Raw genomic sequence first — 15,060 nt, forward strand, 5'->3', positions numbered from 1 at the left:
ACTTATTTCACTTATCATATGCCGTCCAAGTCCATCCATGTTGCTGCAAATGGCAAAATTTCATTCTTTTTTATGGCTGAGTAATATTTTCCATTGTATATATGTACCACATCTTCTTTATCCATGCATCTGCCCGATGGACACTTAGGTTGTTGCTTCTATGTCTTGGCTATTGTAAATAATGCTGCTGTGAACATTGGGATGCATGCATTTCTTTAAACATTTTTATTTCAAAATTTCACTGGAAATAGAGTGACCTCACTATCTTGATATTATTGTGGCTCTTTTTGCAATAGTCAGTACCCACATGCTCTCAACAACCCAAGAGCATGTATTTAAAGAATAGCAACCATTTGAAGTTCTTGTCATTTTTTAAAATGTTTATTATGTATATAATATGTGTGCATTATAGAATAAACCAATTACAAATGAACAAAAAAGAAAGTTCAAAATTACTCGCAAATCCTTTCATTCAAGGAAATTACTATTCTTTCTATTTTTACCCAGGCATATATGTATGTACATGTCGAAAACAAGCTCATTCTGAAGTACTATTTTATAACCGTTTCTGCCTTATCTAGATATCATGTATATTTTATATCAATCTTATAAATAAGTATACAATGTCTAACACTGTATGATATTCAAAGGTGTACATGTACAGTTATTTGTTTAACAAATCTTTTGACATAGAAATGTTTTTCATTCTTTCATGAAGGGCACGCTTGTAGAAAAATTAGTTTGTATCTTCTTAAGGATTTATTTAATATAAATTCTTAGACATGGAATTGCTGACTCAGAATTCATACTACTAATGTCATTTTTTAACACCGTATTTAAAATTATTTTGTCGTTAATGTATATAAATTTCGAGTTACTATTTCTCCAAAAGTTTGGTTTATATTTCTTTCTAGTGCTCTTTTTATTTTCCAATGCAGAAATAACTTAGAAGTTATTGTTTTATTTCATTAGGGTCACCGTTGTGGACCAAAGAAAAACTTGAACGAATAACACTTAGAAATGGCCAGTCTTTGGTACTGCCCTGCAGACCCCCAGTTGGGTTACCACCACCTATAATATTCTGGATGGATAATTGTAAGTTTTAAAAATAAGAACTTTCTTTCTTCAAGAGTCTTATGATTATTGGCTGTCCCAATCAATTATTACCTCTTGTGATTCATAAGATGTTTATAAAATGTCTTAGAGATTCTCAGGAAAATAAATCACATATCCTTTCATTCAGTCACTTTATTTTATTGAGCACCTACTATGTACCAGGCACCTCTCTGAATAAACCAAACAAAGGTCCTGCTCTCACTGAATTTATATTCTATGCAATGGGAATAAAAGCGGGGAGAGAAGGAAGCGGAGAATAAATGCATTTAGAAAACATGTGTCAGTTGGCAGTAAGTGCTGTGAAGAAAAATAAGCAGAGTTTTGAGCAGAAACTTACAGGAGTGAAAGAGCAAGCAGGCCCTTAAATATCTGGGTGGAAAGAGAAAAACCAGTTTAAGCCCCAAGGGCAGGAGCATCCCTGGTGTGTGTAAAATCAGCAGGGAGGCCAGTGTGCCCGGGCTGACTGACCCAAGGGCGACAGTGAGAGAAAAGGTCAAGAAAGTCCAGGGGCTCCAGTGCGAAGGGCTTTGGCTTTTGCTTTCAGTGAAGTAGGGAGACATTGAAGGAGTGGCTTCACCTGAATCAAAACAAATAGTAAGAGCCTCACTTTGGTTCATGTGTGGAGAACAGAGAGGACGAAAGGGGGAGAAGGGCGTTCTGTTAGGAGGCCAGTGCTGTGATCTGGGCAAGAGTTGACGGGGACTCGGACTTGGGTAGTGGCAGTCAAGTAAGTAAGAAATGGTCAGATTCCAGGGACTTCCCTGGTGGTCCAGTGGTTAAGATTGCACACTTCCAATGCAGGGGGCGTGGCTTTGACCTCTGGTCAGGGAACTAAGATCCCACGTGCCACGAGGCCATTAAAAAAAAAAAAAGAAAGAAAGGAAGGGAGGCAGGGAGGGAGGAAGGAAGAAATGGTCAGATTCCAGATATAATTTGAAGGTAGATCCTCCAGGATTTATTGGGGTCAGGGTGGAGGCATGAGACAGAGGAATCAAAGGTAACCCCAAAGTCTAATCAAAGGTAACTCCAAAGTCTAAGACTGAACAACTAGTAAAATGGAATTGCCATTTCCTGAAACACCAGAAGCCCATCAAGGGAAGGAAATCAAGCTGTTCAGGATGTGTTATGTCTCTTCTTTCAGTTTCGTTCTTTTATCCCCAACAACAGCTAATTTTCTTTTAATTTAATTTTTTACTTTATATTGGAGTACAGTTGTTTCACAATGCTGTGTTAGTTTCAGGTGTACAGCAAAAGTGATTCAGTTATACATATACATATATCCATTCTTTTTCAGATTCTTTTCCCATATAGGTTATTACAGAATATTGAGCACAGTTCCTTGCACCATACAGTAGATGCTTATTGATTATCTATTTTATATATAGTAGTAACAACAGCTAATATCGATTGGACATTTACTAAGTGCCTGTCCCTTTGCTAAAGACTTTACATAAGTTATCTCATCCATTTTCTACAGCAGTCCCAGGAAGCATTTCGGATGACTCTTACCACTTTTTTTTTTTTTTTTTTGCGGTACGTGGGCCTCTCACTGTTGTGGCCTCTCCCGTTGCGGAGCACAGGCTCCGGACGCGCAGGCTCAGCGGCCATGGCTCACGGGCCCAGCCGCTCCGTGGCATGTGGGATCTTCCCGGAGCGGGGCACGAACTCGTGTCCCCTGCATCGGCAGGCGGACTCTCAACCACTGCGCCACCAGAGAAGCCTAGACTCTTACCACTTTTTAGATGAGGAAACTGAGGCACAGAGAATTGAAGTCATTCATTAGGCAGTTTAACATCTGTTCACCCCATCCCTATCCTTAGGGAATTGTTTGTTGCTCTGCTCTCCCATCCTTCCACACCTCCCCTTAGCATGTTACGTTGGAGACTAGGGACCAGGGTTTGGGATGAGAGGCTTGTGAGGCATCCTTGTGGAGGTTCTGCCGGGAGACTAGGCACCAGGGTTTGGGATGAGAGGTTTGTGAGGCATCCTTGTGGAGGTTCTGCCGGGAGACTAGGAACCAGGGTTTGGGATGAGAGGCTTGTGAGGCATCCTTGTGGAGGTCTCCAGCAGGAATCAGAGCTACAGCGACATGAATCCAAGGAAGACTCAGGGCTCTTGCCGACAATGTGTGAATGTTAGTGCTGCAGAGATGTTCTGTAGAGCCGGGGACTGGAGGGGAGGATGAAGGGAGGGGGTGCAGGTGGTGAAGAGCAAAGCCTGGGGACTGAGACCAGGAGCCTCCAGGGGCCAAGAACTTAGGGAGCAAAGGAAAGTAGATGAGAAGAAGCAGTCACTTAGGTAAGAAGAAAACAAAAAGAGAGGGTGTCCCCGGGACGAGGGGAAGAAAAAGTGTCGGGAAGACAGAATATCAGCCGGTTCAAATACTGCTGCGAGATCAATTTCCAATCTGACTGAGAGATGAGCATTACATTTGGCAACACGGCGGTCGCTGTTGACCTTGACAAGGGTCCTTTGGGTAGAATGGTGGGAATGGTTGCAAAATACGTGTAGGGAATACATTCTGTTCTCAGTGACATGATTTCCTTTGAAATCACCAGCTGTGCACATTACTGAAGATAAAGTTCAGCTCTCACATTTCATTTCCAGTTTTGACTGTTCTGTATCAAAGCACTCAGAGAAAGTATCACAAAGAAATGGAAAATCAATATATAAATGAATAAACGGGCGAAGATATTTTTCCTATGATCACGTAACAGCTTTTACAGATTTTGAAAGAATAAGTAACAAATCAAACGGAAATGAGTGGGTTACGTGGTCGAGGATAACAGTATCCAAATGTACTGCCAAAATGAGACCCAATATTTGGTTATTGGTTCTTACTCAGAATTGATGACTTTTCCACTTAATAAAGAGGCATATACATGTAGAGTCTCAGAATCATCTGAATATGTAACTTATTTTTTTCACATTGCACTGCTGGCCATGTCATTTACATACATTTTAGGCTGTAGGCAAAGCGTCTGGACCTTTCAAGTGAAATTTCATCTGGATATGAGAAAAAATTCAGATCTGTGTAGCATTCTTCTGGGAAGATGACCTTATCATGGTATTCCTATCTGCATACATTTTTGTCCCCAATGTAATGCCAAGGAACTCCTTGGGCAAAGTGCTACCATCCTCATAAAATGGCATTCCCTTTCATTTGATCTCCCAACACCGGTCCATAATAAAATACAGCAGGAGAAATGGAAGAGAAGAAATGTGTCCCTATCTTTAGCTCTTTGTATTCATGAAATAAATGTACATTATTTTTCGGAGTTATTTTTTAAAACAACCTTTTCCCTGGTTAATGGCTTCAAACCATGAATTTACAACCACCATCCAAACCCCCGTCTTGACCTAGAACTTGACTAACATGGCTAACCAGCATCCTTTCAAGGTCTGGCTCCACATTTCCCTACCTTTTCCTGCCCAAGGGAGCTGCAGGCTTTTCCCCATAATTTTGCATTTCTTGACATTTTAGATAGGGCACCTGCTGCTGTAGGAGCATATCTGCTTGACTCAGACTCGAGAAATCCTCCAGGAGACATGACACCTGGCCCCAGGCAACTAGGAGGTACAATTTTTCCTGGTTCTCTCACTTCAGAGCTGAAGAACTCTCCCAGTGAACTGAGTCAGATGCTTCCTGAGTCATGCTAGCCAGCCAAGTGTCAGTTCACACATAGATCATTGGTCCCATCTCCCTGAGTTCCTCATCGCCTTAGAAAATCCCCCCTCCACGCCTGAGGCTAGACTGTTCCTTGGGCCTGAGGAGAAGTCGGTTGTTAAATGTGAAACTGGAAAGTCAGAATGCTGATGGTTATTCATTTCATTTTGGAGCTTCTGTGAGGGGCCAGGTGCATTTTTAGGGCTACAACAGTAGACAAAGCAGATGACGGTCTCCGTCCTTCTGGAACTTAAATTCTAGTGCGGGGAGACGGGCTATAAGCCATACGCATGACAGGTAAAGTACATTGTCTGTTAGAAGGTGATAGGTAACACTAAAAAGAAAAAGTAGAGGAGGTGAGGGAGGCTGGGTGTGGGGGGCCTCTGAGTGGCACGTCTGCAGCATTACACCCTGTTGTTAATTGCCTGTTTGCTGCCTGATTCTCCAGTTAGATCCCAAGCTCAGGGCAGGGAACCGGGTCCACCTGACACCTTGCCCAGGACCTAGTTCATCACAGTTAGGTGCTGTCACAGTATAAGGTGTCTGACTGTGTATGTACTGCAATAGATGCAACCCGTGTTAACATCCTTACAAGCTTCCATAATGCACTTTCTGAGATACGTGTGTATCTATGATTAACAATTAGGGATTAACTTAAATGTTAGGAAAAGTCATGCAAACTCTGTAAAACATTTTTTGGTTTATGCTTGCCTCATGAAACCCTTCACTGGACAACTCTAATCTCACCTCTACACCCACTCCAGAGAAATGAGGGTCTGGCAGGTACAATTGGAGTTTTAATACATGTGTCTTTTTTTTTTTTTTTTTTTACAGTTATTTGCTTTTACTCAAAGATCTTTATAGAGAAAAAAAAAACATTCAAGTGAAGTTCACAGAACTAGTTATTAGTAGATACATTTATCTCACTAATTTGGAAAGTGGCTACTTTGTGATGGAATGATCTAGATGTCTCTCCGCCTTTCTCCAGCCTTTCAAAGACTTCCACAGAGTGAGAGAGTTTCCCAGGGTCTGAATGGAGACCTTTATTTTTCCAATGTGCTCCCAGAGGATACCCGGGAAGACTACATCTGTTACGCACGATTTAATCACACTCAAACCATACAGCAGAAGCAACCTATTTCTGTGAAGGTGATTTCAGGTAAGAGTTCAGTTTCCAGAAACTCTCTTGCCATGATGTTTACAAATGTGTGCAAATGTATGAATTATTAAATCCTACTAGCTTTGAAGTAAACAGGTTCACTGATCAGGAAAGTACCTGTGAATAGTCGCTAAAGTGTTGGCATATGTATCAATATTATAAGGAGCTTGCCTACCTTAAATACTGTATTTTACAGTTTTTGCTGTCATACCATTACTGTTGCCATGGTAACTTCCTGAATCTACTTAGTGTTCTGAGCATTTGTGAGTGCTTTATGCTCCACTATGCCTTTAATTGGGAGTCCTGCTGCTTCGGTTATATATTCACATATTACTGGTTGGGGGGTGGCTGAGTGAATTAATGAAATAGTTCTATACAATGTAAAGCACTGTTTTTACTTGGTAGGGATGGTACTCGGTCAGCATAGGTATATATGTTTGCTTTTGTTGCCCAATACATTTTTTTACAATCCCCTGTCCCCTACTTTTTGCATTCTTCATAATATTCTGTTTATTTCAGTGGATGAATTGAATGACACTATAGCTGCTAATTTGAGTGACACTGAGTTTTATGGTGGTGAGTTATGGTGATTGTAACTGATATGTCTCCTTCATTGTAGAATTTAGTTCACTAACTTCACCTCCATGGCTGTTTAACCTTATTTCTTTATGAAATTCCTAGTTCCATGTTTAATACCACTAAAATCAATGTATGTTTCATATGAAGTTTAGCTCTGAGCTTTCAAACATGTCACTAAAACGTGTTCCATGTTGTATGTATAATAATGAAAGTTACTATAACTGTTTTCATGTAAAGAACCATTCCACGAGATTTGGAAAAAAAATCTTTCGTGTATGTTCAGAATTACATTTTTCATATTTTGTCTGGCTCATAAGCTTTTCTCATGAATTAAATAAGAGTTGGCAAGGTGCGTTAACTTGCTAAAATACTAACGTCAAAGTCTTAGTAAACTTTCTGCAATTAATATTAAGTGGATTTTGATAGTAAATCATCGTATTTCCATCTGTTTTCACATGACCTTATCAACGTCATATAATTAGCAATAGTATTTCTCTTAGTTTTGTTTAAAATCGAGTGACTGTCTTCAGTGGAAGTAATCTTTTTAAAAATAGAGGATTTAACTTCATTCTTTTAAAAAGAAAAGAATTTGATTTCCTTAACGGAAATATGGCTCTCAGGTATAGAGTCTATACCTGAAAATTATGGGTTCTGGATATGGGGTCCTCTTAATTATCTATAAGGCAGAATTTCTGCTGTATTAATTTTTTACCTTTGAGATATGAAGTAAAAAACATTAAGGTACTATCAATGACCAGAGTAAACAGATCACAACTCCTGCCTTATTTTATTTTATCTTACCTTATTTTATTTTATGTTAAAATCCTCCTGAAAAATATGGGTCTCAAAATCATTCCCAAAGTGATTTCAGAGCAGTAAAATCTAAGGAAAACTCTAATTTATCTCCAGTAATACCTTCTCTGGTGTTCAGTCTTTTCTTCTGAGAAATGAGAAGAATTCATATGTTACCTTTTCAGTTTTTATGAGCATCAAGTAGATAATACATTAAAGTGTTGAACACTGTAAAGGGCTCTTAGAACCTCAAGACGGTATGATTTCGACTTTAAGTTTTTCTGAGAGGCCATCAGGAGATAAGGCCACATTTAGGCAAGGACTACATAAAACATGAAGGTAGTCTGTAGGTATCTTCCTGAGATTTCTGACTTGAGCCCTTTTTTTACGTTTTTGTCGAGGAAACCCATTTCAATTGCTTTAAGTCCACCCTTAATTTATGACACACAATTTGCCATACCTCTGCAGTCACTTTCTAGTTGTGTTTTGTTTTGTTTTCCATAAACTTTGCAGTTTTGATATGTTAGATGTCCATCACGATTTATCTTCACGATTGGTCAATGGAATTGACTATAATGTTGTCCCTAGGGTAAAGCAAAATACCCCTTCCATCACCTTATCTTCCAGACAGCTCATTTTCCATTTGACGTGCACACTCATCTTAAGAGATGGATAGTTTGATAACATGATTTTCCTCTCTATGTCTACATTTTGAAAATTTGCCAACTCACCAGAAATTCATAGGACCCTAACCCAAATTAGGGAAATGTACAAGAGGAAAAAAGTTCTTATTATTAGTGCTTGTGGTGCAACCAGAATACTTTCTGCTTCCGGCTGAGTGAATGATGGCTATTTGCAAGGCAAAGAGTGTGTCTGTTTACCAGATTTCCCAATCAAATGCTAAATGGATTTGCAAAGGGATTAGGTTCTTAGACAGTGAACGGGGCTTCTAGAAATCCGTGTTCATAACTCTGAATGCATATTGATTTCCTCATTTGCAGCTAAATCACATAGAGAGAGGCCACCAACATTTTTAACTCCAGAAGGCAATGCAAGCCGCAAAGAGGAATTACGAGGAAATGTCCTTTCACTTGAGTGCATTGCAGAAGGGCTGTGAGTTAACTCTGTCTGTCTTGATGTCCACTTCTTACGTAAACATAGTAGATTGGTAGAGAGGCGTTAATATCATAACAAGAGTCATTGTTTTATGTTGATTCCATTAAGCATCAAGAAAAATGTGATAATTCCTTCCAAAACAGGCCATATAAATTTCATGTTATTAAAATATTTTGTTAATAGTGTTCCTTTTGAGATAAGTATCAGTAATCACCTTCTGACTGCTCTGATTATGTAATTCAGGTTATTATTTTGCTACTGTTGTCTAACAAAGCATCTCAAAAATTAGTGCCTTAAAACCCATAGCTGTTTATCACTGATCGTTTGTCTGCAGGTCTGCAGGGCAGCTGTGCTGTAACAGGCTAGATCTGACTGATTTCAGTTGACCCTGTTTGTGCATCTGCTGGGCGGCTCGGCTCTGGGTTCACAGCTCTGGGTCTGCTGGCTATGAGCAGGGCAACGGAGCTCTTTACCATGAGTTTCTCACATCCCTCTAGCAATCTCGCCCTGGCTTGTTCTCCTAACAGCAGAGGCAAACATGGCCTCACAGGACCTAACCTACCTGGCACACTGTCCCAACCCCTGCTTCCTAGTGACCAGTCACCAGCCCAGCTTCTTTGCAGATGTCTCATCTGTGCAGACCTCAAAACTGACGCCACCCCCAGAACACACGTGCCCTTGACAGGAGTCCCATATTAGGAAAACGTTTAAGGCAAGCTTCTCTATGTAGTTCCCTCTTATGCCGGACACAGAGCAAGTACTACTGATAAGGCACATTTGCTGAAAACATTGATTGGAATCTCGGAAACATGTTGTGATCACGTGTTAGGATCTGTGCTGTCTTTGGCCTGGTGACTCCAAGTCCACATTCCTTCCTAGAATCCCAGAATTGGCCTCCAGGAATAATTTTACCTCCGGAGGCACATGGAGGCCTCTGCTGGCCGTGTCGGGAAATCACACTACTCACAATTCAGTTCCTCAAATATATCTGTTCAATTATTTTTATTCGACAAAACAAATGAAAAAAATCCTACAATCCATTAATTCCACTTGCATTTCTAATGATAAATACATTGTGATCTTCCTGAGGGCGTGGACCATTCTGTTTTTTATCTTTATCTTCCCAACACACAACTCGGTGCTTGGTCTATAATTTAGTCTCAGTAAATGTATTGAATGGATTTTTATTTTAGCCTCATGAAAACCTTCTCAAGTCACCAGATCAAAACAAGCATCATTCTGCGCATTAAGGCAACTGAGAAACCTGAGGCCCAAAAGGGTCAGGGATCCAAGATCAGAGAGCAATTTAGGGATAAGGCTGGGATTTTGAAGCAGACCTTTTAACTCTAAGCCTATGTCTGGCTTTTCATCTGCCTCTATAGTTCATGATTTAATAAGAAACATAGGTGAGAAATGGTATGAGTAACACATGAGTTGGGCCTGCTTCTGTCAATTGGTATTTTAAAATATCACTAATAATGAAACTAAAGTAAGAGCACGATTCCTCTAATCACTTCATCAGATAGCCTGTTATAAGATAGGGAGGTGCTTCCATTTGAAATGGAAATGTGTGAAAAGTTCATGGGCACAAATATGTATATCAGCTCTTTCTCTGGCATTTTTAGCTCTAGCTGATAAAAAAAGGATAACTCGGTGTCATTAATTTCATGGTCATTCTTTTGATTGACATAGTCCCTTCATGCAGAATTTTCCAAGAGTGCCTCTAGTCTCTGCATGCAGAATTTTCCAAGAGTGCCTCACCGATCAGAACTTTGAAGAAAATAATTAGGTCCCTTCAGTCAAGTAAGTCTTGCTGCCATTCTCACCAGATCCCTGAAGTCCAAGTTCACAGTGTGCCGTAAATTAGGACAGTTCTGCTTGTGTGAAAATGGTAACTTACAGACTGAAGTGTAAGGTTTTGAGCATGACGCAGGAAAGTGTGGTGCTAGGTAAAATCTCTATATATTCCTCATGATCTTTATGTTTGTGACAAGCTCGCATGAAAATCACCCTCAAAAGCAGCTAGGTGAACTTCTTTTCTTGTAATGTTATCGTTTATTCATCTTATCAGGCCTACCCCAATTATTTACTGGATAAAAGAAGATGGAACACTCCCCATCAACCGGACATTTTATAGGAACTTTAAGAAAACTCTGCAGATTGTTCAGGTTACAGAAGCAGACTCTGGGAATTACCAGTGTATAGCCAAAAATGCACTAGGAGCCATCCATCATGTCATTTCTGTCACAGTTAAAGGTATATCATTGTCTAAAATACATGGCTCTTGCCTCCATTGAGAATCCCTGAGTCTTCAATCAAATGCCTTTGATTATATTCGATAATAATGTAATTTATATCAACATACATGGCACCTTGAATCTCTTCTCGTTGCTATTTATAGTGCATCTAAATCAGGTTAAAAATTCACTCCCTCGGATCTTCCTTGTAGAGGATTCCAATTAATAAGTGTAGAAAGAATGAAGGAAATGGGAAATCACAGTTAGAATCCCACAGTTATAACTGCTGTAGGCAAGAGCTAGTGATGAATGCTAAAATTACGGGACGGAACTTTAAGGAGAAACAGGATATTTGCATAGCCTCAAAGTGTTTCCTCTCCCCTCACCCCCCAAAAATTAATTACTGAGGCAGGTTTAATATATGTCCACAAATTCTTTGCTCCTCGTGCCTTAAGGAGATGGAGCTTAACTGTCCTCCCCTTGAGTGAGGGCTGGACTTGCTTGCTTCTAACGAATAGAACATGGAAAGCAGGAAAATCATAACTTTACAGTGGAGAAACCTGGCAGACATCACTCTAACCAAGTGATCAAGGTTAATATAACCACTCATAAGCCATGTCAGTATCATGTACTCCCAGATATGATGGACGTCTACAACAGCGGTTACCAGTGGGGAGAGGCAGTAAAGGGGTAGAGGGTTAAGAGGTACAAACTATGATGTTTAAAATAAGCTACAAGGATCTATTGTACAACACGGGAGATATAGCCAATATTTGATAATAACTGTAAATGGAGTATAACCTTTTTTTAATAAAAAGAAGTCATTATGATGATACTGATGGCGGTGGTTGGTTGGTGATTATAATCTAAAAATTCAGGAGTTCTTCACTCAGAAATCACCAAATTTGACCTTAGATGGAAGAGCTTTTGTTCACTTAAAACTTTCCCATTGATCTGTAGGAGAATTCAGTAGTCACTGGTAGAAACATTCTCTAGGAATGAGTGCATGTTGAAAATGTTTCACAAAATATTTTAGTTACAGATAAGAAGTAGAGAACATACCTTAGGAGAAGTACAAAGATTAATCAATTTAGTAAGCTTGATTTATCCCTGAAAGAATTCAGTTGACTAGTTCTCCTTTGTAAGTCTGGAAGGATGTTCAAGGAAGAAACTCTTCATGAGAAAAAGAGAGATGATGGAGAACTTATAGTGTTGGGCTGGTAATTAACATTGATATGTAACCCTTATGACTAACACTGACATATATTCACTTTTCTCCATTTCTGTCCTGAGAATGATGAAAAGAGGATGTTCCTTATTACAAAAAATAACCAAAAAGCTCTTGATTATTTAGAGAAAAAAAAAAAAGATGTTCTACAAAATAACTGACTAGTTGTCTTTAAAAGTCTCGGGTTCATGAAAAACAAGGAAAGAGCAAGAAACTTCCAGATCGGAGGAAACTAAGTAAGAAGATGTGACAATTAAATGCAATGTGGTGTCCAGGACAGGGTCCTGAGACAGAAATAAGACATTAGGGGAAAAATTGGGGAACTCCTCATACAGTGTGTAGTTGAGCTGATGGTATCCAATGTTAATTTCTTGTTTTGGTATCTGTTCCGTGGTTTTGTAAGAGAAAGCTGATGAAGGGCTTCTAAGAACACGCTATACTAACTTGGCAGCTTTCCAAAACTGCAAAGCTTTAAAAACTGCTTCCCAATTTTATAATTGTATGTATTCTACAGGGCTCAGATTTTAAATTCACGTTTCTTAGCCCTATCTGTACCTGTAAATTCCTCTACACCGTTAGAGAAATCTGTTACCTCTTCGATGTCTGATTAACGTAATGTAAAACAAGATGACGATATTTGAATCAAAGGCTCTAGAAATAATACATAGATGTCACTGAGTCTTCTTCAACATTCTTCTGAAAATCTGAAGTGTTCTTTGAAGCATAAATCGATTCACTCTAAAAAAAATGAAACTAACAAATGTTTTGCAAAATACTTCTTTTTATTAAGATAGTTCAGTTTGCTAGAATAACTTATTTGATTCAATTTTTTGTGGGTTTTTTTTCCTTTCCTCACAAAGCGGCTCCGTACTGGATCATAGCACCTCAAAATCTTGTGCTGTCCCCAGGAGAGGATGGAACCCTGATCTGCAGAGCTAATGGCAACCCCAAACCCAGAATTAGCTGGTTATTGAATGGAGTCCCCATAGAAAGTAAGTTTCCTTGAGTGGCTTCAATTGCAGTATATTTTCGGAGCGTAGTGACATCTCCACAGGGTACAAATGGTGATAAAATAACTTGGCTTAAGGGAGGAAGCCATATATAAGTTAAACAGAGGCACGAAATTACCTTTAGATTTTAATTTTACTGCCTTTAGATATAATTTATTATGACGCATCGTTTAAGCTATTTTTTTTTCTTTTTTGGCTGCGTTGGGTCTTCATTGCTGCGCGCAGCCTTTCTCTAGTTGTGGCAAGTGGCGGCTTCTCTTTGTTACGAGGCACGGGCTCTAGGCATGTGGGCTTCAGTAGTTGTGGCACGTGGGCTAAGTAGTTGTGGCACACAGGCTTAGTTGCTCTGTGGCATGTGGGATCTTCCCGGACCAGGGCTCAAACCCGTGTCCCCTGCATTGGCAGGCGGATTCTTAACTACTGCGCCACCAGTGAAGTCCCATTTATGCTATTAACATAACGGTATGTGCTGGTTGGAACTTGGCAATATTTCCTCTGTTTTTTACATGGATCATAGGAAGAATGACAGGGTGAGAAATAAACATCACTGAAAAGTTCAGATTATCTTCTTTGTTCAAAATGTCAAGTGATTTGTGGAAACATCGCAGGAGTCGGAGGGGATGGGTGGGGAGGCTAGGAATAGAGACAGTGGATATGACAAGAATAAGAAATACAACTGTCTTAATGTAAAGAGGTTTTCATTCCTAAGTAGAGCCCAGATGTTCCCACGTTCTCCAGTCTTGAAAGGTCACCATCCCATTTAATACCCAAAGAAGAACACATCCTCTGACCCCAGTCCTCTGCCGGGTGCTCCATCTTTGACCAGTTTTCCCTCCCTCCGTATTGCTGAGATCATCCTTGAGCGATACCTATATGGTCCTAGCTGCCAAGTGTCACCTCTTCTGCCACCTTCCCTGGACCACTCCAGCTGTCTCTCAGCCAGCTTGTCCAGGCTGCCCCCCTGCTGCCAGGAACAGTTCCCCAAAGTGTGACCACAGGCTTTCCATCAATCTTCTAAATCACAACAAAGACCAGTTTTACAAAACTTGGTTAAAGGCTTGAGCATAATATAAGGGAATTATAGCAAAGAAAACTTAAAATGGATAATGCGTCTTCCTGCTCCCGGATTCCTAGGCCCATGGCCATTCACAGGGAGCCTACTGCCTTTCCTTTTTCTTGACCCCGCTTACCACCAGCTGCTACTAAGAGGTGAATTTTTGGACATTTTCCCCTTCTTGAAGTTCAGACCTTCTCTTAGACCCAGAGAGAGAGAGAGAGAGAGAGAGAAAACCGGTTTCTGTTTCAAACCGAGCCTCAGGTTCACTCTCCCAGTCAGTAGCATAATAATCTGCAAAGATATTCTTTACCCCCAATAAAGAGAACCTTTAGGATTATGACGCAGAGCAGCTTAGCTCCACATTTTGCCTCCAAGCCAGAATCAAAAATTGGTTCCACTTTTACATACCCACAAGGTCCATTAAACTGGCTTTCCTGCAAGTCTTCACCCTAAGATGGACCTGAAAGCTGCTGGCAGATTTTAAATGAGACACATCCCTTCTTCTCACCATCAAGGTCTTACCACTGCAGGTCTAGAGGGGGTGAGAGACCCGGTTCCATGAGTGTTTATTAGGAGTCTGTGTCACACAACACAGTCCTTATCGGATCCTCAGAAACAGACAGCCTGTGTTTACCGTAAAAGGAAATGTGTTCCTGGGAGAACACCGACACTAAGGAGGCCAGCAAATCGGGTTTGGATATTTCCATTCCCAATTTTAACTAGGATGAGGATCACGAAAAACTGCAGAGAGTATTTTGGGACTGTGCATTGGGAAGCTGTTGCCACTCTCAGAGACAAATAGGTGAAAACTGAGAAAAAGTGGAAGAAAGCCCAGAACTGAAAAATAAGTTTTTTGGTAGAGTATCTGATTTTCTTAGGAATGTGTTCAGAATGGCAATAGAGGCTGGAGCGTGCTCAGCACGTTGGCGCTGTGTTTTGCATCTCAGAGGCTCTGTGCCAATTTATGGAAGGGTAAATGGGCCCCTGAGGTCAGGGAAACTGACAGGTGGGAGGGGACATCCATCATTTCTGAGCAGGAAAGCCAGGGAGCCAGGGAACGTTGGAAAGATAAATCCTCAAGCTCCGCAGCCAGCATGCA

General features: G+C 40.3%; 1 protein-coding gene across 20 annotated transcripts in view; it reads left to right on the plus strand.

The window, feature by feature from the left end:
- Positions 1–15,060, plus strand: part of NRCAM (neuronal cell adhesion molecule) — a 320,573-nt gene that overhangs the window by 240,874 nt on the left and 64,639 nt on the right. For 15 of the 20 annotated variants that reach the window (XM_067745908.1, XM_067745914.1, XM_067745897.1 and 12 more), the window contains 6 exons: positions 973–1,095; positions 5,772–5,942; positions 6,462–6,518; positions 8,315–8,426; positions 10,501–10,685; positions 12,755–12,886. In XM_067745908.1, coding sequence (XP_067602009.1) covers positions 973–1,095; positions 5,772–5,942; positions 6,462–6,518; positions 8,315–8,426; positions 10,501–10,685; positions 12,755–12,886 — 780 coding nt within the window. The remainder of the gene's footprint in view (positions 1–972; positions 1,096–5,771; positions 5,943–6,461; positions 6,519–8,314; positions 8,427–10,500; positions 10,686–12,754; positions 12,887–15,060) is intronic. The other 5 variants (XM_067745919.1, XM_067745909.1, XM_067745915.1 and 2 more) reach the window with 1 other exon arrangement.

Source organism: Pseudorca crassidens, chromosome 8, assembly GCF_039906515.1.
Source record: "Pseudorca crassidens isolate mPseCra1 chromosome 8, mPseCra1.hap1, whole genome shotgun sequence".
Classification (NCBI taxonomy): domain Eukaryota; kingdom Metazoa; phylum Chordata; class Mammalia; order Artiodactyla; family Delphinidae; genus Pseudorca; species Pseudorca crassidens.